The 23,167-nt window shown below is 47.6% G+C and overlaps 1 protein-coding gene across 1 annotated transcript in view; it reads right to left on the reverse strand.

Moving 5' to 3' along the window:
- Window positions 1–23,167, reverse strand: part of ACIN1 (apoptotic chromatin condensation inducer 1) — a 77,986-nt gene that overhangs the window by 33,085 nt on the left and 21,734 nt on the right. Inside the window, exons 4-5 of the mRNA XM_081968870.1 lie at window positions 15,736–15,824; window positions 12,877–14,079 (exon numbers count right to left, since the gene is read on the reverse strand). Of these exons, the coding sequence (XP_081824996.1) occupies window positions 12,877–14,079; window positions 15,736–15,824 (1,292 nt within the window). The remainder of the gene's footprint in view (window positions 1–12,876; window positions 14,080–15,735; window positions 15,825–23,167) is intronic.

The raw sequence follows: 23,167 nt of genomic DNA on the forward strand, positions 1-23,167 counted from the left end.
CTTTTCTTTTCTTTCTTTCTTTCTTTCTTTAGCTCTTTTTCTACTAAATTTCCTTCCTTCCATCCTCCCCTTCACTGCCTGCCTTCCTTCCCCTCCTACCTTCTTTGTCTTTCTCTCTCTCTCTTTCTTTCTACTTTATTCCCTTTTCCTTCCTTCCTCCCCTTCATTGCCTACCTGCCTTTCCTTCATCTTCCTCCCTTTCTCTCCTTCCTTCCTCTCTCTCCTTTCTTCCTCCCCTTTGTTCCTTTTTCATTCATTCATTCATTCATTCATTCAATTTCTATAGAAGAGAATTCAGGTAGTCCTCGCCCGACAAGATTTCATTTAGTGGCCGTTCAAAGTTACAACACCCCTGGAAAAAAAAGGGATTTAGGACCATTTTTCACACGTCACGTGATCGCGATCAAAACTCAAGACGCTTGACAACCGACTCATATTTATGACGGTTCATGTAATCCCGGGGTCATGTGAAACACACACACACCCTCTGGTTTTTTTTTTGTTTTTTTTTTTTTGCAAGCGAAGGCGACGGGAAAACCAGACTGGTTTAACAACCGCCGTTACTGCCTTAAGAACTGCAATGCTTCACTTAACAACCGTGGCAAGAACCGCCGTAAAACGGGGTACAATTCATTGAACAAACGTCTCGCTTAACAATGGAAATTTGGGGCTGAATTTGTGGTCGTAAGTCAAGGACTAGCAGCATTATGTAGCTCGGGGCGAACGGTGGGGGTCCCTAGTGGTCTCTGAGCTGGGTGGTTTTCTTACAGACGTTTCATATCCAAACTAGGTAACGTCATCAGTGCCAGCACTAACATCACGCCAGCCCTGAAGAAGTTGCTGGTTTTGCTATGAAACATCTTTAAAAAACAACAATACCAAGCTCGGAGAGCACCAAGAACCCCACTCATTGTCCTCTTCCTCCTCCTCGTTTCCACAAATTCGACTCCCTTGTAGCACTGATGACGTCGCCTAGTTGGGTCATGAAACGTCTGTGAGAAAACCACCCAGCTCAGAGAGCAGCAGGGAGCTCGCAGAATTACCGGATTAATTCGATGGCTTTTCCCAACTGGGTCTGCGGAAAATCGACACGGACGCTCGCTTGAGAAAAGAATTTAAGGTTTTCGAAGAGGAAAATGCACGTTTTAAAATGTTTTCGTCTCATTTAGAGAAAGCAGGGTTCCCGCTACCTGATCAAAGACCAAACACTTTTCACACAGCAAGGAAGATAATCTTTCTTTCATATGATTGTTGTTGTTATTACTGTATTTTCAGAGTATAAGACGCACCAAGGTTTTGAAGAGGCTAAAAAAAAGTAGGTAGGTAGATAGAGGGAGAGAGAGGGAGAGAAAGAGAAATACAGTAGGTAGGTAGGGAGAGAGTAGTTAGGTAGGTAAGTAGATAAAGGGAGAGAGAGAGAGAGAAATACAGTAGGTAGGTAGGGAGAGTGTAGATAGGTAGGTAGAGGGGTAGAGAGAGAGAAATAGAAAGAGAGAGAGAGAAATACAGTAGATAGGTAGGGAGAGAGAGAGAGAGAATAGGTAGGTAGGTAGGTAGATAAAGGGATAGAGAGACAGAGAGAGAAATACAGTAGGTAGGTAGGAAGAGAGTGTAAATAGGTAGGTAGAGGGATAGAGAGAAATATAGTAGGTAGGGAGAGAGAGAGAGAGTAGTTAGGTAGGTAGATAAAGGGATAGAGAGAGGGAAATAGTAGGTAGGTAGGAAGAGAGTGTAGATAGGTAGGTAGAGGGGTAGAGAGAGAAATAGAAAGAGAGAGAGAGAAATACAGTAGATTGGTAGGGAGAGAGAGTGAGAGAGAGTAGTTAGGTAGGTAGATAAAGGGATAGAGAGAGAGAGAGAAACAGAGAGAGAGAGAGAGAGAAATACAGTAGGTAGGTAGGAAGAGTGTAGATAGGTAGGTAGAGGGGTAGAGAGAGAGAAACAGAAAGAGAGAAATACAGTAGATTGGTAGGGAGAGAGAGTGTGAGAGAGTAGTTAGGTAGGTAAAGGGATAGAGAGAGAGAGAGAGAAACAGAGAGAGAGAGAGAAATACAGTAGGTAGGTAGGAAGAGAGTGTAGATAGGTAGGTAGAGGGGTAGAGAGAGAGATACAGAAAGAGAGAGAGAAATACAGTAGATTGGTAGGGAGAGAGAGTGTGTAGTTAGGTAGGTAGATAAAGGGATAGAGAGAGAGAGAGAAATACAGTAGGTAGGTAGGAAGAGTGTAGATAGGTAGGTAGAGGGGTAGAGAGAGAGAAACAGAAAGAGAGAGAGAGAAATACAGTAGATTGGTAGGGAGAGAGAGAGTGTAGTTAGGTAGGTAGATAAAGGGATAGAGAGAGAGAGAGAAACAGAGAGAGAGAGAGAAATACAGTAGGTAGGTAGGAAGAGTGTAGATAGGTAGGTAGAGGGGTAGAGAGAGAGAAACAGAAAGAGAGAAAGAGAAATACAGTAGATTGGTAGGGAGAGAGAGAGTGTAGTTAGGTAGGTAGATAAAGGGATAGAGAGAGAGAGAGAGAAATACAGTAGGTAGGTAGGAAGAGAGTAGATAGGTAGGTAGAGGGATAGAGAGAGAAACAGAAAGAGAAATACAGTAGATAGGTAGGGAGAGAGAGAGAGAGAGATAGTAGGTAGGTAGGCAGCAAGAGGGATAGAGAGAGAAATGGAGAAATACAGTAGGTAGGTAGGGAGAGAGTGAGTGTGTAGGTAGATAGAGAGATAGAGAGAGAGAAATAGAGAGAGAGAGAAATACAGGAGGTAGGTAGGGAGAGAGTGAGTGTGTAGGTAGATAGAGAGATAGAGAGAGAGAAATAGAGAGAGAGAGAAATACAGGAGGTAGGTAGGTGTTTCTGCTGGCACAGCACTTGATCAACGTAATTCTCTTCAGTTAAAGAGCTTTCCAAAAGGGGGAAAAAAAGTTTTTGCACTCTGCAAACCTTCCCAAAACAAGCCATTTTTCACGAAAACGGGCCCGTTTTTTTTAAAAGGCATGAATAGCTGGGGGGGCGGGGGGGGGCTTGCAGAGTGCTCCGGGGGGGGGGGGGAAACGAGCAAAAAACGTTTTTTGTCAAAAAAAATTGCATGCATAGCCTTAGGGAGGCTTATAGAGTGCTGCTGGGAGGGGGGGGAAGGAACGGCCCGTTTTTCGCTCATTTCTGCCCTCCCCAGCCCCCAGGAGCTCTCTGAAAGCCTCCATAAGGGTATGCATGGCCATTTTGGTGAAGGGGAGGGGCCTTCGGGAGGCAAAAAAATGCTGTATTCGGTGTATAAATTTTTAAAATTTTAAATTTTAAATTTTGTTATTATAATTGGGGTATTTTAACGGTGATTTTTAACTGTCTAATGTGATGTAACTTGTTACCTCCTCCGTGCATGTATGTCTTTGTATATATGTATGTTTATGTGTTTGTATATATGTTTTATGTTTTATATGTTCTATTGTACGCCGCCCCGAGTCCTATCTGGAAAGGGAGCGGCTAATAAATTCAAATTCATTATTATTATTATTATTATTATAAGACGCCCCCAGATTTCCAGCCTCTTTTTTGAGAGAAAAAAGTTGCGTCTTATAGTCCGAAAAATACGGTATATATATATAAAAGGCATGTATCTGTGTTCCAGAATAACTCTGGAACGCCTCGAGCAATTTCAACCAAACTTGGTACACAGATGACTTACCCTCTGGAAACAAATACTGGGGTGGGGGTTAAGACACCCCTGGGGTGTGTGTGTGTACATGTCTGTGTGCGTTCCAGCATAACTCTGGTACGCCTGGGCCATTCAGGGGAGCGAGTGCAGCGTCCTAGAGCAGCAATTGTTAGGTGAGGTCAGTTCCTTTGCAGCTTCCTCTGGAAAGCCAGCCGTGACATTCGCCCTCCAGTGGACCAGTGGGGAAGCGCCTGATGGATTGGGGGCAAAGGGCCAGGATTGTAGACAGGGCGGGAAAGAGGAGCGCATGGGAGGGGAAAGGGAGAGGGGCAGGGATGATGGGCATGGGAGTAGGGGGACGAAAGGCTCCTCTCTATGGCTCCCCGTGAGCCAAGCACTTTGATGTCTATAAAGACCCAGGCAACGCTGGGTTACCAGCTAGTATGCTTTAAAGCCTTCTGCAGTTTGTATACTTTCAATAGATCGAGCGATGCCAAGCAATTAAATGCAGATGCCTCTTTTTTAAAAAGCGGTCGGACTTTCGAAGTTCAAATGACTCTATATAGATTCTGGAGATATTTTACAAAATTCACTGGTTCGAAGATGCTTGTGGACAAAAGACCAGAGGGACAGCATCTCTCAAATTGTATAACAACACACTGGAAAAAAAAATGGATTTCTTTTCAAGCATCCTGAAGTTCTTTTAAGCTGCCTTATTTTCCTGTTTTTGGGGGAGGGGGGCAAGCTGTGAAATGCATCTTTCTTTTTTTTTTTAAGACACAAAACTTGAAAAGGCTTGACTGCCAGCAAGCAGGAAGGCATCAAAAATCCGATGATTTCTTTACATGAAATGTAAAGATACACTATCCCGTGGGGGAAACAATCAACTTGTTCTGAGCTGGACATATATATATATATATATATATTATAGATATATCTATCTATCAGGAACGTGCGGTCAGGGGAGGCAGAGCCTCACCTCTCATCATGAAATAATATATAATAATAATATATATTTCCTCCCATCCCTTTTACACGGCTCCCGCTAAGCTCCAGTAAGGAGAAGAGCCTTTGGGGAGTGAAGAGGAGGAGGAGGAGGGAGGAGGAGGAGGTGTGCGCGCGCGGGAGGGGTGCCAGCTAGGCAACCGGCGGTGGCAGGAGGGTTCTCGGAAGCGCCAATAGATGTCCAGATGTGGCAGGGACTGTTGGGCTGGAAGCCCAAACCCCATTAGCCACAAAAGCCGCTTCTGGACGTATATTGCAGTCGCGAGGAGTGCACCAAGTCCAGCAGAGGCAGGAAGGTTCTCGTCATTCCCCAGTCGCTTTCGTGGCTTCGTCATCAAGACAACATTTCTGCCTCTGTTGGACTTCGTCTTGATGACGTCGCTCGCTCGCTCACTCTTTCGTCCGCCCGGACCGCCTCGGCGCCGCTCTGGCTACCTCCGTCTGGCCGCGCCCAGCAGCTGCGGCGATGTCATCAAGACGAGGTGGCTTGGAGGCGAAGTGCTTTTCAGTGCTTTTCTGTGCGTCTGGCGTTCAGGTAGATAGCCGGATGTCCTAAACGCCAAACACACAGAAAAGCACTGAAAAGCAGCTGCTGTTGGGGACCGCGGAGCGCGAGCCGGTGGAGCGCGCTCAGGAAGGCGGGGAATGGGATCACGTGTGCTGGAGGCTGAGGCAGCCATAAACCTCACCGCACGTCACTGATACACACACACACACACACACACACACGTGTGTGTGTGTGTATGCATGCATGTATGTGTGTGTACCATATTTTTCGGAGTATAAGACGCACCAGAGTACAAGACACACCAGGACTTTGAAGAGGCAAATTAAAAAGAAAACTAGGTAGGTAGATAGAGGGATAGAGAGGGAGAGAAAGAGAGAGAAATGCAGTAGGTAGATAGATAGATAGATAGATAGATAGATAGATAGATAGATAGAGAGTAGTTAGGTAGGTAGGTAGATAAAGGGATAGAGAGAGAGAGAAATAGAGAGGGAGAGAAATACAGTAGGTAGGTAGAGAGATAGAGAGAGAGAAATAGAAAGAGAGAAATACAGTAGATAGGTAGGGAGAGACAGAGAGGGTGTAGGTAGAAGTAGAGAGATAGAGAGAGAAATACAGTAGATAGGGAGGGAGGGAGGGAGAGTAGGTAGGTAGGTAGAGGGATAGAGAGGGAGAGAAATACAGTAGATAGGTAGGGAAAGAGAGGGTGTAGGTAGAAGTAGAGGAATAGAGAGAGAAATACAGTAGGTAGATAGGGAGAGAGAGAGAGAGTAGGTAGGTAGAAAAAGGGATAGAGAGAGAAATAGAAAGAGAGAAATACAGTAGATAGGTAGGGAGAGGGAGAGAGAGTAGCTAGGTAGATAGAGGGATAGAGAGGGAGAGAAAGAGAGAGAAATACAGTAGGTAGGTAGGGAGAGAGAGTAGTTAGGTAGGTAGGTAGATAAAGGGATAGAGAGAGAAATAGAAAGAGAGAAATACGGTAGATAGGTAGGGAGAGAGAGAGAGAGTAGGTAGGTAGATAAAGGGATAGAGAGAGAAATAGAGAGAGAGAAATACGGTAGATAGGTAGGGAGAGAGAGAGTAGGTAGGTAGATAAAGGGATAGAGAGAGAAATAGAAAGAGAAATACAGTAGATAGGTAGGGAGAGAGAGAGTAGGTAGGTAGATAAAGGGATAGAGAGAGAAATAGAAAGAGAGAAATACAGTAGATAGGTAGGGAGAGGGAGAGAGAGTAGCTAGGTAGATAAAGGGATAGAGAGAGAAATAGAGAGAGAGAAATACGGTAGATAGGTAGGGAGAGAGAGAGTAGGTAGGTAGATAAAGGGATAGAGAGAGAAATAGAAAGAGAAATACAGTAGATAGGTAGGGAGAGAGAGAGTAGGTAGGTAGATAAAGGGATAGAGAGAGAAATAGAAAGAGAGAAATACAGTAGGTAGATAGGGAGAGAGAGTAGGTAGGTAGATAAAGGGATAGAGAGAGAAATAGAAAGAGAGAAATACAGTAGATAGGTAGGGAGAGGGAGAGAGAGTAGCTAGGTATATAGAGGGATAGAGAGGGAGAGAAAGAGAGAGAAATACAGTAGGTAGGTAGGGAGAGAGAGTAGTTAGGTAGGTAGGTAGATAAAGGGATAGAGAGAGAGAGAAATAGAGAGAGAGAAATACAGTAGGTAGGTAGAGAGATAGAGAGAGAGAAATAGAGAGAAATACAGTAGATAGGTAGGGAGAGAGAGAGAGAGTAGGTAGGTAGATAGAGGGATAGGGAGAGAAATAGAAAGAGAGAAATACAGTAGATAGGTAGGGAGAGAGAGAGAGAGTAGGTAGGTAGATAAAGGGATAGAGAGAGAAATAGAAAGAGAGAAATACAGTAGATAGGTAGGGAGAGAGAGAGAGTAGGTAGGTAGATAGAGGGATAGAGAGAGAAATAGAAAGAGAGAAATACAGTAGATAGGTAGGGAGAGAGAGAGAGAGTAGGTAGGTAGATAAAGGGATAGAGAGAGAAATAGAAAGAGAGAAATACAGTAGATAGGTAGGGAGAGAGAGAGAGTAGGTAGGTAGATAGAGGGATAGGGAGAGAAATAGAAAGAGAGAAATACAGTAGATAGGTAGGGAGAGAGAGAGAGTAGGTAGGTAGATAGAGGGATAGAGAGAGAAATAGAAAGAGAGAAATACAGTAGATAGGTAGGGAGAGAGAGAGAGTAGGTAGGTAGATAAAGGGATAGGGAGAGAAATAGAAAGAGAGAAATACAGTAGATAGGTAGGGAGAGAGAGAGAGTAGGTAGGTAGGTAGAGGGATAGAGAGAGAAATAGAAAGAGAGAAATACAGTAGATAGGTAGGGAGAGAGAGAGTAGGTAGGTAGATAAAGGGATAGAGAGAGAAATAGAAAGAGAGAAATACAGTAGATAGGTAGGGAGAGAGAGAGAGAGAGTAGGTAGGTAGATAAAGGGATAGAGAGAGAAATAGAAAGAGAGAAATACAGTAGATAGGTAGGGAGAGAGAGAGAGAGAGTAGGTAGGTAGATAGAGGGATAGGGAGAGAAATAGAAAGAGAGAAATACAGTAGATAGGTAGGGAGGGAGAGAGAGAGAGTAGGTAGGTAGATAAAGGGATAGGGAGAGAAATAGAAAGAGAGAAATACAGTAGATAGGTAGGGAGGGAGAGAGAGAGTAGGTAGGTAGATAAAGGGATAGGGAGAGAAATAGAAAGAGAGAAATACAGTAGATAGGTAGGGAGGGAGAGAGAGAGAGTAGGTAGGTAGATAGAGGGATAGGGAGAGAAATAGAAAGAGAGAAATACAGTAGATAGGTAGGGAGGGAGAGAGAGAGAGTAGGTAGGTAGATAAAGGGATAGGGAGAGAAATAGAAAGAGAGAAATACAGTAGATAGGTAGGGAGGGAGAGAGAGAGTAGGTAGGTAGATAAAGGGATAGTGAGAGAAATAGAAAGAGAGAAATACAGTAGATAGGTAGGGAGGGAGAGAGAGAGTAGGTAGGTAGATAAAGGGATAGGGAGAGAAATAGAAAGAGAGAAATACAGTAGATAGGTAGGGAGGGAGAGAGAGAGAGTAGGTAGGTAGATAGAGGGATAGAGAGAGAAATAGAAAGAGAGAAATACAGTAGATAGGTAGGTAGGGAGAGAGAGAGAGTAGGTAGGTAGATAGAGGGATAGAGAGAGAAATAGAAAGAGAGAAATACAGTAGATAGGTAGGGAGGGAGAGAGAGAGTAGGTAGGTAGATAAAGGGATAGGGAGAGAAATAGAAAGAGAGAAATACAGTAGATAGGTAGGGAGAGAGAGAGAGTAGGTAGGTAGATAAAGGGATAGGGAGAGAAATAGAAAGAGAGAAATACAGTAGATAGGTAGGGAGGGAGAGAGAGAGAGTAGGTAGGTAGATAGAGGGATAGTGAGAGAAATAGAAAGAGAGAAATACAGTAGATAGGTAGGGAGGGAGAGAGAGAGTAGGTAGGTAGATAAAGGGATAGGGAGAGAAATAGAAAGAGAGAAATACAGTAGATAGGTAGGGAGGGAGAGAGAGAGTAGGTAGGTAGATAAAGGGATAGTGAGAGAAATAGAAAGAGAGAAATACAGTAGATAGGTAGGGAGGGAGAGAGAGAGTAGGTAGGTAGATAAAGGGATAGGGAGAGAAATAGAAAGAGAGAAATACAGTAGATAGGTAGGGAGGGAGAGAGAGAGAGTAGGTAGGTAGAGGGATAGAGAGAGAAATAGAAAGAGAGAAATACAGTAGATAGGTAGGTAGGGAGAGAGAGAGAGTAGGTAGGTAGATAGAGGGATAGAGAGAGAAATAGAAAGAGAGAAATACAGTAGATAGGTAGGGAGGGAGAGAGAGAGTAGGTAGGTAGATAAAGGGATAGGGAGAGAAATAGAAAGAGAGAAATACAGTAGATAGGTAGGGAGAGAGAGAGAGTAGGTAGGTAGATAAAGGGATAGGGAGAGAAATAGAAAGAGAGAAATACAGTAGATAGGTAGGGAGGGAGAGAGAGAGAGTAGGTAGGTAGATAGAGGGATAGGGAGAGAAATACAGTAGGTAGGGAGAGAGAGAGAGTAGGTAGATAGGTAGATGTTTCCAGGTGTATTTATCCATATGCTGGAGAAGGAAATCACTGACAATCTGCAGCACCTAAGACTTTGTTTCTGCTGGCAAAGCTCTCGATCAATGCAATTCTCATCAATCACTCTAAGTAAACAGCTTTCCGAAAGGGGAAAAACAAAAAAGTTTTTGCACTCCGCAAACCTCCCAAAAATGGCCCGTTTTTTTTTTAAAGGCATGAATACCCTTGGGGGGGCTTGCAGAGTGCTGGGGGGGGGAAGGGGAAACGAGCAAAAAATGACCCGTTTTTTTGCCAAAACGCCTGGTTTTTTTGTAAAAAATAATTGCATGCATAGCCTTTATGGAGGCTTATCGAGTGCTGCTGGGGGGGGGGGCGGGGGGGCAAAAAACGGCCCATTTTTTTCTCATTTCTTCCCTCCCCATCCCCCAGGAGCTCCCTGAAAGCCTCCAAGAGACTGTGCACGGCCATTTTGGTGAAGGGGGGGGGCTTCGGGAGGCAAAAATTGCTGTATTCGGTGTATAAGACGCACCCAGATTTTCAGCCTCTTTTTTTTTGAGGGAAAAGGGTGCGTCTTATACTCCGAAAAATACGGTATATATGTTTTTTTTTTTTAAAAAAGAGTTTGGCACAGCCTTGCTTGAGTGGGAAAATCCCACAAGGCTCCTCCACAAGGCAGGTCTGATTTAAAAGCAAGGGGACCTGCGTTCAAAATGCGGCCTTGAGAGCAAAGAGCTACGCTGGTACAGCTCGTCCTCGACTTACGGCTGCAATTGAACGACGCCTTTTCTGTCGCTGAGGATATGTCTCTAGCTTGCCTATACAGGTAGTTCAATCGTAGGTAGAGGCAGATATTTCCCTCTCTGGGCACAATGAGAATATATCTGCTGAACAAAAACTCCGCATTGGCGATAGGAAGGGCATCCGGCCAGTAAACTCTCAGCTAAGCTGCCCCGACTCCACCCCGCAAGGGATTAGGGCATCATTAAAAGGAGGTGATGACGAGATAGGTAGTCCTCAACTTAGGATAATTGAGCCCCAAATTTCTGTCGCTGAGTGAAGGATTTGTTAAGTGAGTTTTGACCTTTGTTGCCATATTTGTTAGGTGGATTCCTGCAGTTGTTAAATTACCCTCTTTCCCCAAAAATAAAACCTCCCCGTATAATAAGCCCAATTGGGCTTTTGAGCGCAGGGGCTAAAATAAGCCTCCCCTGAAAATATAGCAACGCAGCAGCAGCCATGAGGTGACCCCGCTCTCCGCCTCCTGCACCTCAAAAATAATAAGACCTCCCCGAAAATAAGGCCAAGTGCTTATATTGGGGGGGGGGGGGTCAGAAGAAAATAAGACTTTTATTTTCGGGGAAACACAATAGATAGATAGGTAGGTAGATAAACAGATGACAGAGGATGGATGGATAGATAGATAAATATGTAGGTAGGTAGGTAGATAAACAGATAGAGAATGGATAGATAGGTAGATATGTAGGTAGGTCGATAAACAGATGACAGAGGATGGATGGGTGGATGTAGATCAAATATATAGGTAGGTAGGTAGGCAGGTAGGTAGGTAGGTAGGTAGGCAGGTAGGTAAACAGATAACAGAGGATGGATGGATATAGATCGATAAATATATAGGTAGGTAGGTAGGTAGGTAGGTAAGTAGGTAGGCAGGCAGGCAGGTAGATAAACAGACGACAGAGGATGGATGGATGGATATAGATCGATAAATATATAGGTAGGTAGGCAGGTAGATAAACGGATGACAGAGGGTGGATGGATGGATATAAATCGATAAATATATAGGTAGGTAGGTAGGTAGGTAGGTAGGTAGGTAAGGTAGATAAACGGATGACAGAGGATGGATGGATGGATGGATATAGATCGATAAATATATAGGTATGTAGGTAGGTAGGTAAACAGATGACAGAGGATGGATGGATATAGATCGATAAATATATAGGTAGGTAGGTAGGTAAGTAGGTAGGCAGGCAGGCAGGTAGATAAACAGACGACAGAGGATGGATGGATGGATATAGATCGATAAATATATAGGTAGGTAGGCAGGTAGATAAACGGATGACAGAGGGTGGATGGATGGATATAAATCGATAAATATATAGGTAGGTAGGTAGGTAGGTAGGTAAGGTAGATAAACGGATGACAGAGGATGGATGGATGGATGGATATAGATCGATAAATATATAGGTAGGTAGGTAGGTAGGTAGGTAGGTAAGTAGGTAGGCAGGCAGGCAGGTAGATAAACAGACGACAGAGGATGGATGAATGGATATAGATCGATAAATATATAGGTAGGTAGGCAGGTAGATAAACGGATGACAGAGGGTGGATGGATGGATATAAATCGATAAATATATAGGTAGGTAGGTAGGTAGGTAGGTAGGTAGGTAGGTAGGTAGGTAGGTAAGGTAGATAAACGGATGACAGAGGATGGATGGATGGATGGATGGATATAGATCGATAAATATATAGGTATGTAGGTAGGTAGGTAAACAGATGACAGAGGATGGATGGATATAGATCGATAAATATATAGGTAGGTAGGTAGGTAGGTAGGTAGGTAGGTAAGGTAGATAAACGGATGACAGAGGATGGATGGATGGATGGATGGATATAGATCGATAAATATATAGGTAGGTAGGTAAGGTAGATAAACAGATGACAGAGGATGGATGGATGGATAGATAAATATGCAGGTAGGTAGGTAGATAAACAGAGAATGGATAGATAGGTAGGTAGATAGGTAGGTAGGTAGATATGCAGGTAGGTAGATAAAAAGATGACAGAGGATGGATGGATGGATGTAGATCAAATATATAGGTAGGTAGGTAGGTAGGTAGGTAGGTAGGTAGGTAGGTAGGCAGGCAGATAGATAAACAGAGGACAGAGGATGGATGGATGGATATAGATCGATAAATATATAGGTAGGTAGGTAAGGTAGATAAACAGATAGAGAATGGATAGATAGGTAGGTAGATGGATAGATAAACAGAGGATGGATGGATGGATAGGTAAGTAGGTAGGTAGATAAACTGATGACAGAGAATGGATGGATGGATGGATAGATAGACTCTGTTTCCCTGAAAATAAGACCTCCCCGTATAATAAGCCCAATTGGGCTTTTGAGCGCAGGCGCTAAAATAAGCCCTCCCCCGAAAATATTGCAACGCAGCAGCAGCCATGAGGTGACCCCGCTCTCCGCCTCCTGCGCCTCAAAAATAATAAGACCTCCCCGAAAATAAGACCAAGCGCTTATTTCGGGGAGGGTGGGTGGGTGGGTGCCAAAGGAAAATAAGACCCTGTCTTATTTTCGGGAAAACACAGCAGTAACCCGGTTGTTAAGTGAATCAGGCTTTCCCCATTGATTTCGCTCCTCGGGAGGCAATAAAGGGATCACGCGGCCCCAGGACTCTGCGACCGTCATAAATACGTACCAGTTGCCAAGCCTCCCAAGTTTTTGATGACTGTGGGGAATGCCGCAATGGTGTGAAAAAAGAACCCAAATCACTTTTTTCGGTGTCGTTGTAACTTCAAACGGTCACTAATTGAACTGTTGTAAAGTCGAGGATGACCTGTAAAAACCTCCCGACTTGGTTGTGAAGCTGCAACCATTGCCGACCCCCCCCCCCCGAAAACCACTCACCTTGCTGCTGCTGCTGCCCCCGCTGCTGGACCGGGACCGGGACCCTGAACTGCTCCGCCGCTCCGAGCCGGAGCGGGATCCAGATTCCAAAGCTGGCCGCTTCCGAGCCGGCGATTCGGAGGAAGCGGAGCGGGTCCTCCTCGCTCGGGAGCGGGGTGGCGAGCTGCCTGGGGAGCGGGAACGAGAACGGGAGGAGCTGGAGGAAGAGGAGGAGGAAGAGGAGCGGGAGCTGCCGGCCCGTACGGGCTGGGGTGGCGGGAGCGCCAAAGGGGATGGCGAGGCTCCCAGGCTGGCGGCAGCCGGTGCTTCCTGAGCGGGGGGAGACAGCTGAGAGAGCTGAGGAGGAGCTTCGTCTTCGGCGGGAGCGAGTCCCGCGGGGGCTTCCTTGGTCAGGAGTGGTGGAGGCGGCTCGTCCCCCTGGGGATCCTGTTGGGACTGTTGTGCTTCGGTCAGCTGCGGGGGAGATGGAGAGGCGTGCACCAGCGCCGCCGCGGCTGCGGACGCCTCTTCTTCTAGGCGGCACAGCACCTGGTCTGCCGCTGCTTCTGGGGTCCCCTTGCTCTGGGGTTCGTCCTCCTTCTGCAAGACAACAGCTGCCGGGGTCTCGCCCTGCTCCATCTTCTCTTCCTCTTCCTTCTCCTCTTGGGGAGTTTCGGTCGGCCTCGGCTCCTTCGGGTCTTCCTCGGTCTCCATTTTTAAGGCTTCGGGTAATTGGGGTGCAACCTCCTTCGGGGGATCCGGGAGGGGATCCTTTTCCACGGGGGATTCCGCCGGGGTTAGAGCTGCCTTCTGCTTTTCTCCGGGGTCTGGTGCCCGGGGCTGAGCCTCCTCGTCTTCTGACCTCTGCAAGTGCGCGAGGACTGGTATGGCGGCTTCGCCGCTCGGGCTGTCTGGCGTCTGAGAGCGCGTCTCCGTTTGCTGGGCTTGCAGGACAATGGGCAGGGAAGCTTGGAACATGCCTGTCTCTTGAGGAGCTGGCATTCCCGGCTCCTCCGGCCTCATGGGCGTCTGGCCGACCAGCAAAGGAGGCGCATCTTCCTCTTCCTCCTCCTCTTCTTCTTCCTCCTCCTCCTCCTCTTCTTCCTCTTCTTCTTCCTCCTCTTTGACTGGCACCCGCTGGGCAGCTCTCCGACTCCGAAGGGAAGTCTCCCGCTCTTCGCTCACCAGTGCGTGGCCACCTCCCGCGGTCTTCACCGCTCGGGCCTAAAGGAGAAGGGTAGAATAGATACTTTATTGTGGGAGAGGAGGAATATATCCATTGGAAAGTTGCAGGCAATAAGGCCTAGGAGTAAGCATGCCGTCCTCACTGAACCAAAGTTCCAAACTCACATAATTGCAAAATGTACCAGACATATTTCTAATGTGCTGATGTCAACTCATGGTGAGGAAAAGGGGGGGGGGGGGGAGAGCGCATTCCACGCATACCTTCGGCTAGAGTCGGATCTCAGATGACTACAGCAGGCTTGGGAGGGGCGTGCCTCATTGGAGAATGTGATTTGTGACACAGATTGAGGGGAGGGGAGGAACAGGGGTGAATAAAGTTCAGCTATAATTCAAACGAGGCTCAGATCTGACTGCAATAGGGCATTGCCAAAATGGTGCTCCCAATAAACAACTGGTTTTCTTTTGAAACTCGGCTCGAGGCTCATGAATCAATTAGGGCCTCTTTCGGAAGCCTGACCGCTGACTTGTGTGCTGCATTTTCAGCAGTCGGACAGTGAGGAGGTTGGGGAGGAAGATGGGCCAGTCTGGGGGTTGAGGAACGCTCAGGCGAGGGCTCTGCCTCGGAGGCAAGAGAGGGACTCAGACAGACAGCGGTGAGGCAGAAGAACAGCTGGAGCCTGTTCCCAGTGTACGCATGCTCAGAGCTGCCAGAAGACAAGAACAACTAAGAAAGCAGCTGATCGTCAGAAATACTGTGGATTTACAGCCCTCCCCTCCCCGCTGCTCTACTTACCTTTGCAGGTGCGCTCGATAGCAGGCTCTGCCCGCCCCTCCCTCCCCCGCCCCGGATGTCATTTTTGACGCTCCACGCATGCGCGGAAGGTCCCCTGCATGCACGGAGGTGGTGCGTGCGCTCACATTTACAAACCAGTCACGAAGATACGTCAATTTCACCACTGCATTGGACCCCGTTGCAATGGCTTGACAATGTGAGTTTTCTGTTGTTGTTATATCTTTGGATTCTTTCTTTTATTCCAAATGATTAGAAACCATAAACGTCTGGTCTTAAAGTAAGATTGTTTGTGGTTTCCCCCCCCCCATTTTTAAAAATCAGAATCTGTTTATGACTATTGCAAGGCGTTGGGCTAGAAGTGGCGCTCTCGCCTCGCAACCAGGAGGCTGTGAGAACGATCCTAGGTAGCGACAAGAGTTTTTTTCTCTCTCTCTAGGCCCAATGAGAAAGAAGCTTCCCATCGGTGACGGGTGATATTCTCTTCTGTCCTCGGATGCGTCGAAGGGAACATTTATGGAGCTTCTTTTACCAGCCAATGATCCTTGCCACCACCACCCCCGGCAGCCCAAACTGCCAACATCCAGCAGCCACCCACCCACCCACCCCGCAGAACGGCAGTGCCAATTTGTCACCTATTTTTCAAAGAGGAATTCAGGGAAAACAGGTGCGTTAAGCCCCCTTTTCTCGGCGGTAGAACAGAACCAAAGGATGAATACAAAACTCAACGGCTTCCTAAAGATGGCCAGAAAAACATTTATTCAAAAAAAAAAAGGGAGCCCTCCCCTCCTCTTCCTGCCAATCACCTCGCCCATTAGCCCCTTCCGCTTCCCGCTTCCGAGGCAGAGGCGTGGGTCCCTGGCCAGGCTGCCCCGCCCCGCCCCGCCTGTGCTCCTGCCATTTACCTGCCTGACCCGAGAGAGATGCTCTTCCGGTTTCCGGGTTTCCTCTTCGTCCGATTCGTCCCTCTTGCGCGAGATGACGCAGCTTTTGCCTGGCGGGAAATAAAACCCAAAACGTTCGTTTATTTATTTTTATAGATAAAACTAGTCGATAAGCCTGAGTATTTATTGATAAGGGGGAAAATATCCAGACCAAACGTCATTTCTGACGGGACGAGTCGCTGAACCACCGCAGGAATTCTCTGAAAAAGTGGCGAGAAAAGTGGCGAAGTGGGGCAAAACTCACTTAACGGCCGTCCCGCTCAGAACAGACCTTGGGGGGGGGGGGCACAATTGCGGCCGTAAGTTGAGGGCGGCCTGTGATTTGAAGGATCAGCTTTTCCCAGGTGTATCTGCCCATCCCATCTGAATGGCGAGGCGGCGGGGGGGGGGGGAAGGTTTAAGTGTGTGCGCCCCCTCTACCCTCATGGGCCGTGCCAGGATTTTGTTTGCCCCTGGGGGAACCGGGATGGGTGTGGCCAAACCTGGGGCAGCAGTGGCCGGTCCCTAGCCGTTTCAGGGACGATCAAGCGAGCCAACTCCGGAGCCTACCACGTATTTAACACACCTGATCTACTGGGACCAAGGAGAAGGGGTCCTTGGTGGTGGCTCCTTCCTTGAAGAACATCAACCTCGCAGAGATAAAGATTGCCCACCCATCCACCTACCCCCGCTTTGACGCCCTTTTGCAAAGTCCCAAATGTTCGGGACAGTGAGGAGATTGGGGAGGAACATGGGCCAATCCTGGAAGCTGGGGGAGGCTCGGACGAGGGCTCTGCGTGGGAGGCAGAGAGGGAGTTAGACAGCAGCGAGGCAGAGGAACAGCTGGAGCCTGTTCCCAATGTGTGCATGCACAAAACGGCCAGAAGAAAAGAACAACTAAGAAAGCAGGGTCGACTTAGGAGTAAAGCCACACCTTGGAGGGGATTGGCCCATAGGAAACAAGAGAGGAGTGAACGGGGAGGGGGCCTTTGCAGGAAACAATTCGTTCCTTCGGTCGTGTCCTGAGTGGGAAGTTCAGTTTGTGACTATAAGAGACTCTGTGCCAAGTTTGGCCTTGCCCGGCGTTTGGAAACTAGTTATCTGGCAGCTCGCCAAGCGAGATAAGGTTTGTGTGGATAAATCTTCCTCAGAGAGACAGTTTGCTGAGCCTTGCGGATTGTGAATGAAAGCAATCCACAGTCGTGCCAAGTGTGGCCTTGCCCGGCGTTTGGAAACAAGTTATCTGGCAGCTCGCCAAGCGAGATAAGGTTCGTGTGGATAAATCTTCCTCAGAGAGACGGTTTGCTGAGCCTTGCGGATTGTGAATGAAAGCAATCCACAGTCGTGCCAAGTGTGCTGTACATTTCCACCCCGAACCACCCCAACGAGGCCGTCGAAGTGATGTCCCGGTGTGTGGAAGCCGTACGGGTCTGGATGGATGACAACCGACTCAGGCTCAACCCTTCCAAGACGGAGTGGCTGTGGGTCCCGGCTCCCCGGTTCAACCAGATAATTCCATCTCTGGCCATTGGGGGCATTCAACTTGCCCCCGTGGAGCAGGCGCGCAATTTGGGCGTCCTCCTGGATGCCAAGCTGTCCATGGATGAACATGTGACAGCTGTGGCCAGGGGGGCGTTCCATCAGGTTCGCCTGGTGCGCCAATTGCGCCCCCTATTGGACCGGGACGCTCTACGCACAGTCACCCATGCGCTGGTGACGTCTCGCCTGGACTACTGTAACGCTCTCTACATGGGGCTTCCCTTGAAATGCACTCGGAGACTACAGTTGGTCCAGAATGCGGCCGCGCGGGTGATTATGGGGAGCACCAGGTACTCCCACTTGACACCACACCTGCGCGAGCTGCACTGGCTTCCTGTGGTCTATCGAGTGCGTTTCAAGGTTTTGATTACGATCTTTAAAGCGCTCCATGGCTCAGGACCTAGTTACCTCCGGGACCGTATTCTGCCCCATACATCCCTACGACCTATTCGCTCGCACAGAGAGGGACTTCTCCAGGTGCCGTCCACTAGACAATGTCATGGGGCGGCGCCTAGGAGCAGAGCCTTCTCTGTGGCGGGCCCAGCCCTGTGGAATGACCTCCCCCCGGATATTAGGACCACTACAGACCTCCGCTCCTTCCGTGTTAAGCTCAAGACCCACCTTTTTCAAATATCTGGCCTGGCCCAACCATAACTTCGTTACGCTCCTGAGGGGTTTTTAATTCAGCAATTTTATTTAGGGGATTTTAAACTGTGTTTTAACTGTGTTTTTAGCTGTGTTTATTGTCTTTCACTTGCAGGTCTACTCTCCTCCATGCACAAATGTAATTGTCCTTGTTTTTTCGTATGTATGTGTGTCCTATGTGTATTTTATCTTTTTGACTGTACGCCGCCCCGAGTCCTTCGGGAGAGGGTTGCGGCTAATCAAATAAAATTTGATAAAAATTTGATTTGATTTGTGGCCTTGCCCTGCGTTGGGAAACAAGTTATCTGGCAGCTCGCCAAGCGAGATAAGGTTCGTGTGGATAAATCTTCCTCAGAGAGACTGTTTGCTGAGCCTTGCGGACTGTGAATGAAAGCAATCCACAGTCGTGCCAACTGTTGCCTTGCCCTGCGTTGGGAAACAAGTTATCTGGCAGCTCTCCAAGCGAGATAAGGTTTGTGTGGATAAATCTTCCTCAGAGAGACAGTTTGCTGAGCCTTGCGGATTGTGAATGAAAGCAATCCACAGTCGTGCCAAGTGTGGCCTTGCCCTGCGTTGGGAAACAAGTTATCTGGCAGCTCTCCAAGCGAGATAAGGTTTGTGTGGATAAATCTTCCTCAGAGAGACGGTTTGCTGAGCCTTGCGGATTGTGAATGAAAGCAATCCACAGTCGTGCCAAGTGTGGCCTTGCCCTGCGTTGGGAAACAAGTTATCTGGCAGCTCTCCAAGCGAGATAAGGTTTGTGTGGATAAATCTTCCTCAGAGAGACGGTTTGCTGAGCCTTGCGGATTGTGAATGAAAGCAATCCACAGTCGTGCCAAGTGTGGCCTTGCCCTGCGTTGGGAAACAAGTTATCTGGCAGCTCGCCAAGCGAGATAAGGTTCGTGTGGATAAATCTTCCTCAGAGAGACAGTTTGCTGAGCCTTGCGGATTGTGAATGAAAGCAATCCACAGTCGTGCCAAGTGTGGCCTTGCCCTGCGTTGGGAAACAAGTTATCTGGCAGCTCGCCAAGCGAGATAAGGTTCGTGTGGATAAATCTTCCTCAGAGAGACTGTTTGCTGAGCCTTGCGGACTGTGAATGAAAGCAATCCACAGTCGTGCCAACTGTTGCCTTGCCCTGCGTTGGGAAACAAGTTATCTGGCAGCTCTCCAAGCGAGATAAGGTTTGTGTGGATAAATCTTCCTCAGAGAGACAGTTTGCTGAGCCTTGCGGATTGTGAATGAAAGCAATCCACAGTCGTGCCAAGTGTGGCCTTGCCCTGCGTTGGGAAACAAGTTATCTGGCAGCTCGCCAAGCGAGATAAGGTTTGTGTGGATAAATCTTCCTCAGAGAGACGGTTTGCTGAGCCTTGCGGATTGTGAATGAAAGCAATCCACAGTCGTGCCAAGTGTGGCCTTGCCCTGCGTTGGGAAACAAGTTATCTGGCAGCTCGCCAAGCGAGATAAGGTTTGTGTGGATAAATCTTCCTCAGAGAGACAGTTTGCTGAGCCTTGCAGATTGTGAATGAAAGCAATCCACAGTCGTGCCAAGTGTGGCCTTGCCCTGCGTTGGGAAACAAGTTATCTGGCAGCTCGCCAAGCGAGATAAGGTTCGTGTGGATAAATCTTCCTCAGAGAGACGGTTTGCTGAGCCTTGCGGATTGTGAATGAAAGCAATCCACAGTCGTGCCAAGTGTGGCCTTGCCCTGCGTTGGGAAACAAGTTATCTGGCAGCTCTCCAAGCGAGATAAGGATTGTGTGGATAAATCTTCCTCAGAGAGACAGTTTGCTGAGCCTTGCGGATTGTGAATGAAAGCAATCCACAGTCGTGCCAAGTATGGCCTTGCCCTGCGTTGGGAAACAAGTTATCTGGCAGCTCGCCAAGCGAGATAAGGTTCGTGTGGATAAATCTTCCTCAGAGAGACAGTTTGCTGAGCCTTGCGGACTGTGAATGAAAGCAATCCACAGTCGTGCCAAGTGTTGCCTTGCCCTGCGTTGGGAAACTAGTTATCTGGCAGTTCTCCAAGCGAGATAAGGTTCGTGTGGATCCAGAAGTTGTGAATGCTCCAACACTGGAAGTTTTTAAGACGAGGTCGGACAACTATTTGTCTGACGTGGTGTAGGGTTTCCTGCCTAAGCAGGGGGGTTGGACTAGAAGACCTCCGAGGTCCCTTCCAACTCTGTACAGTATATGTGCGGTACCTTGCTCAATAGTAGTAACTGTGAGAGGGATCTTGGAGTCCTAGTGGACAACCATTTAAATAGGAGCCAGCCGTGTGCAGCAGCTGGCAAAAAAGCCAACACAGTTCTAGGCTGCATCAACAGAGGGATAGAATCAAGATGACGTGAAGTGATAACTGGCTGACCAACCGCACTCAACGTGTAGTCCTCAATGGAACTGCATCTACATGGAGGGAAGTATGCAGTGGAGTACCCCAAGGCTCTGTTTTAGGCCCAGTACTCTTCAACATCTTCATCAATGATTTGGATGAGGGAATAAATGGGAAACTCATCAAATTTGCAGATGATACCAAGCTGGCAGGAAGAGCCAACACTCCAGAAGGCTAAAGATACAGAAGGATCTTGACAAACTTGAACATTGGGCACTATCTAATAAAATGAAATTCAATGGTGAAAAGAGAAAGGTTCTACATTTAGGCAACAAAAATGGAATGCACAGGTACAGTATAGGTGATACCATACTCAGTAGTAGTAACTGTGAAAGGGATCTTGGAGTCCTAGTGGACAACCATTTAAATATGAGCCAGCCGTGTGCAGCAGCTGCCAAAAAAGCCAACACAGTTCTAGGCTGCATCAACAGAGGGATAGAATCAAGATCACGTGAAGGGTTAATACCACTTTACAATCCCTTGGTAAGGCCACACTTGGAATACTGCATTCAGTTCTGGTCACCACGATGTAAAAAAGATGTGGAGACTCTAGAAAGAGTGCAGAGAAGAGCAACAAAGAGGATTAGGGGACTGGAGGCTAAAACATAGGAAGAACGGTTGCAGGAACTGGTTATGTCTAGTTTAAGGAAAAGAAGGACTAGGGGAGACATGATAGCAGTCTTCCAATATCTCAGGGGTTGCCACAAAGAAGAGGGAGTCAAACTATTCTCCAAAGCACCTGAGGGTAGAACAAGAAGCAATGGGTGGAAACTAATCAAGGAGAGAAGCAACTTAGAACTGAGGAGAAATTTCCTGACAGTGAGAACAATTAATCAGTGGAACAGCTTGCCTCTAGAAGTTATAAATGCTCCAACACTGGAAATTTTTAAGAAGAGGTTGGATAGCCATTGGTCTGAAGTGGTGTAGGGTTTCCTTCCTAGGCAGGGGGTTGGACTAGAAGACCTCCAAGGTCCCGTCCGACTCTGTGATTCTACATTTCTATTGTTCTGTTATTCTAACATCCAGAAAGTCCAGCTGCCTCTCGGAAAAGCACCTTTGAGACAAGCGTTACTGTATATTTTTATTTTTACCGTGGGCACACTGGCACACATTAGAAGTGAAATTCTGTCGTCCACTCTCAAACATGTACACCTACCTAACACACATATAGGTCAATGGACGTATGACATTTTCATTTAGCAGCTGCTCCCAGTGACCGTGGCCCCGGGAAAAAACGCCCTTCGCAGCGTCCCCACGATCGCGGGGTGGGCATTCCGATGCTTGGCAACGGATTCAGACTTATGACCGCTGCCGTGTCCGGAGTTCCCGCAATCCCCTTTTGCGGCTGGCCAAGTCAAGGGGGGTTTGCTTAAGCCCCAGGTAACGGCTGTATGAATTGCAGCGATTTGCAACAGCGGCGGCAAAACGGCGCCAAGCTCCCTTAAATGTCTCACTTAACAACAAAAATTGGGCCTCAGTTGGGGTTGTAAGTCGAGGATGATCTGTAGAGAGATGCTACGCACACACACAAATACACACACACACACACACACACAGACACAGAGGGACAGAGGGCAATGATGGGGAACCTTTTCGGAAACCCAAAGACCAGCTGGCTGGCGCATGGATGCCTGTTTTTTGGCCGTTTTTCGGGCCATTTTCAGGCTGTTTTTCGGGCCGTATTCCAGCATCTGCAAAGACCAGCTGGCCGGCTGCATGTGTGTACCAGAAACCAAAAAAGCAGCTGGTGATAGTGAGCGAACCCACAAAGAGGACTCTGTGTGACATCTCTGGCCCCTGTGCCATAGGTTCACCATCACCGATATAGAAAAACAGGCAGAGACACACAGAGTGAGAGAGAGAGAGAGAAAGAGACGAAAGACAGAGCGACAGAAAGAGAGAGCGACAAGAGAGCAACAGACAGACAGAGACACATGCAGACACACAGAGATACAGAGACAGCGAGCGACCAAGCGAGAGAACGAAACAGAGACACACAGAGAGAAAGAGACAGAGACACACTGAGAGAGAGAGAGAGAGAGAGAGAGAGAGAGAGACAGAGAGACAGAGAGACAGATAGAGAAAGAGACAGGCAAAGAGAGAAAGAGACAAGAGAGGGAGAGAGGTAGAGACAGAGAGAGAGAGAGAGAGACAGACAGACAGAGTCGAGAGAGAGAGAGAGACAGAGAAAGAGACAGACAGAGAGAGAAACAAGAGAGAGACAGCAAGCGACCAAGAGAGAGAAAGAGACAGAGACACACAGAGACAGACAGAGAAAGAGACAGGCAAAGAGAGAGACAAGAGAGGGACAGAGGGACAGACAGACAGGCAGAGAAAGAGTCACACAGAGACAGAAAGAGACAAGAGAGGGAAAGAGGGAGAGACAGACAACATACACACACACAGACAGAGTCAAGAGAGACAGACAGACAGAGAAAGAGACAGACAGACAGAGAAACAAGAGACAGACAGCGAGCGACAAAGAGAGAGAAAGAGACAGATACACACAGAGAGTAAGACAGAAAGAGAGACAGACAGACAGAGAAAGAGACAGGCAAAGAGAGAGAGAGAGAAGAGAGGGAGAGGGAGAGACAGACAGAGAAAGAGAAACACAGAGACAGAAAGAGTCAAGAGAGAGAGAGACAGAGAAAGAGACAGGCAGAGAGAGAAACAAGAGAGAGAGAGAGACACACAGAGAGAGAAAGACAGAAAGAGAGACAGACAGAGAAAGAGACAGGCAAAGAGAGAGAGAGACAAGAGAGGGAGAGGGAGAGACAGACAGAGAAAGAGAAACACAGAGACAGAAAGAGTCAAGAGAGAGAGACAGAGAAAGAGACAGGCA

Source organism: Natrix helvetica (genome assembly GCF_964273705.1).
Source record: "Natrix helvetica genome assembly, chromosome: W".
Taxonomy (NCBI): domain Eukaryota; kingdom Metazoa; phylum Chordata; class Lepidosauria; order Squamata; family Natricidae; genus Natrix; species Natrix helvetica.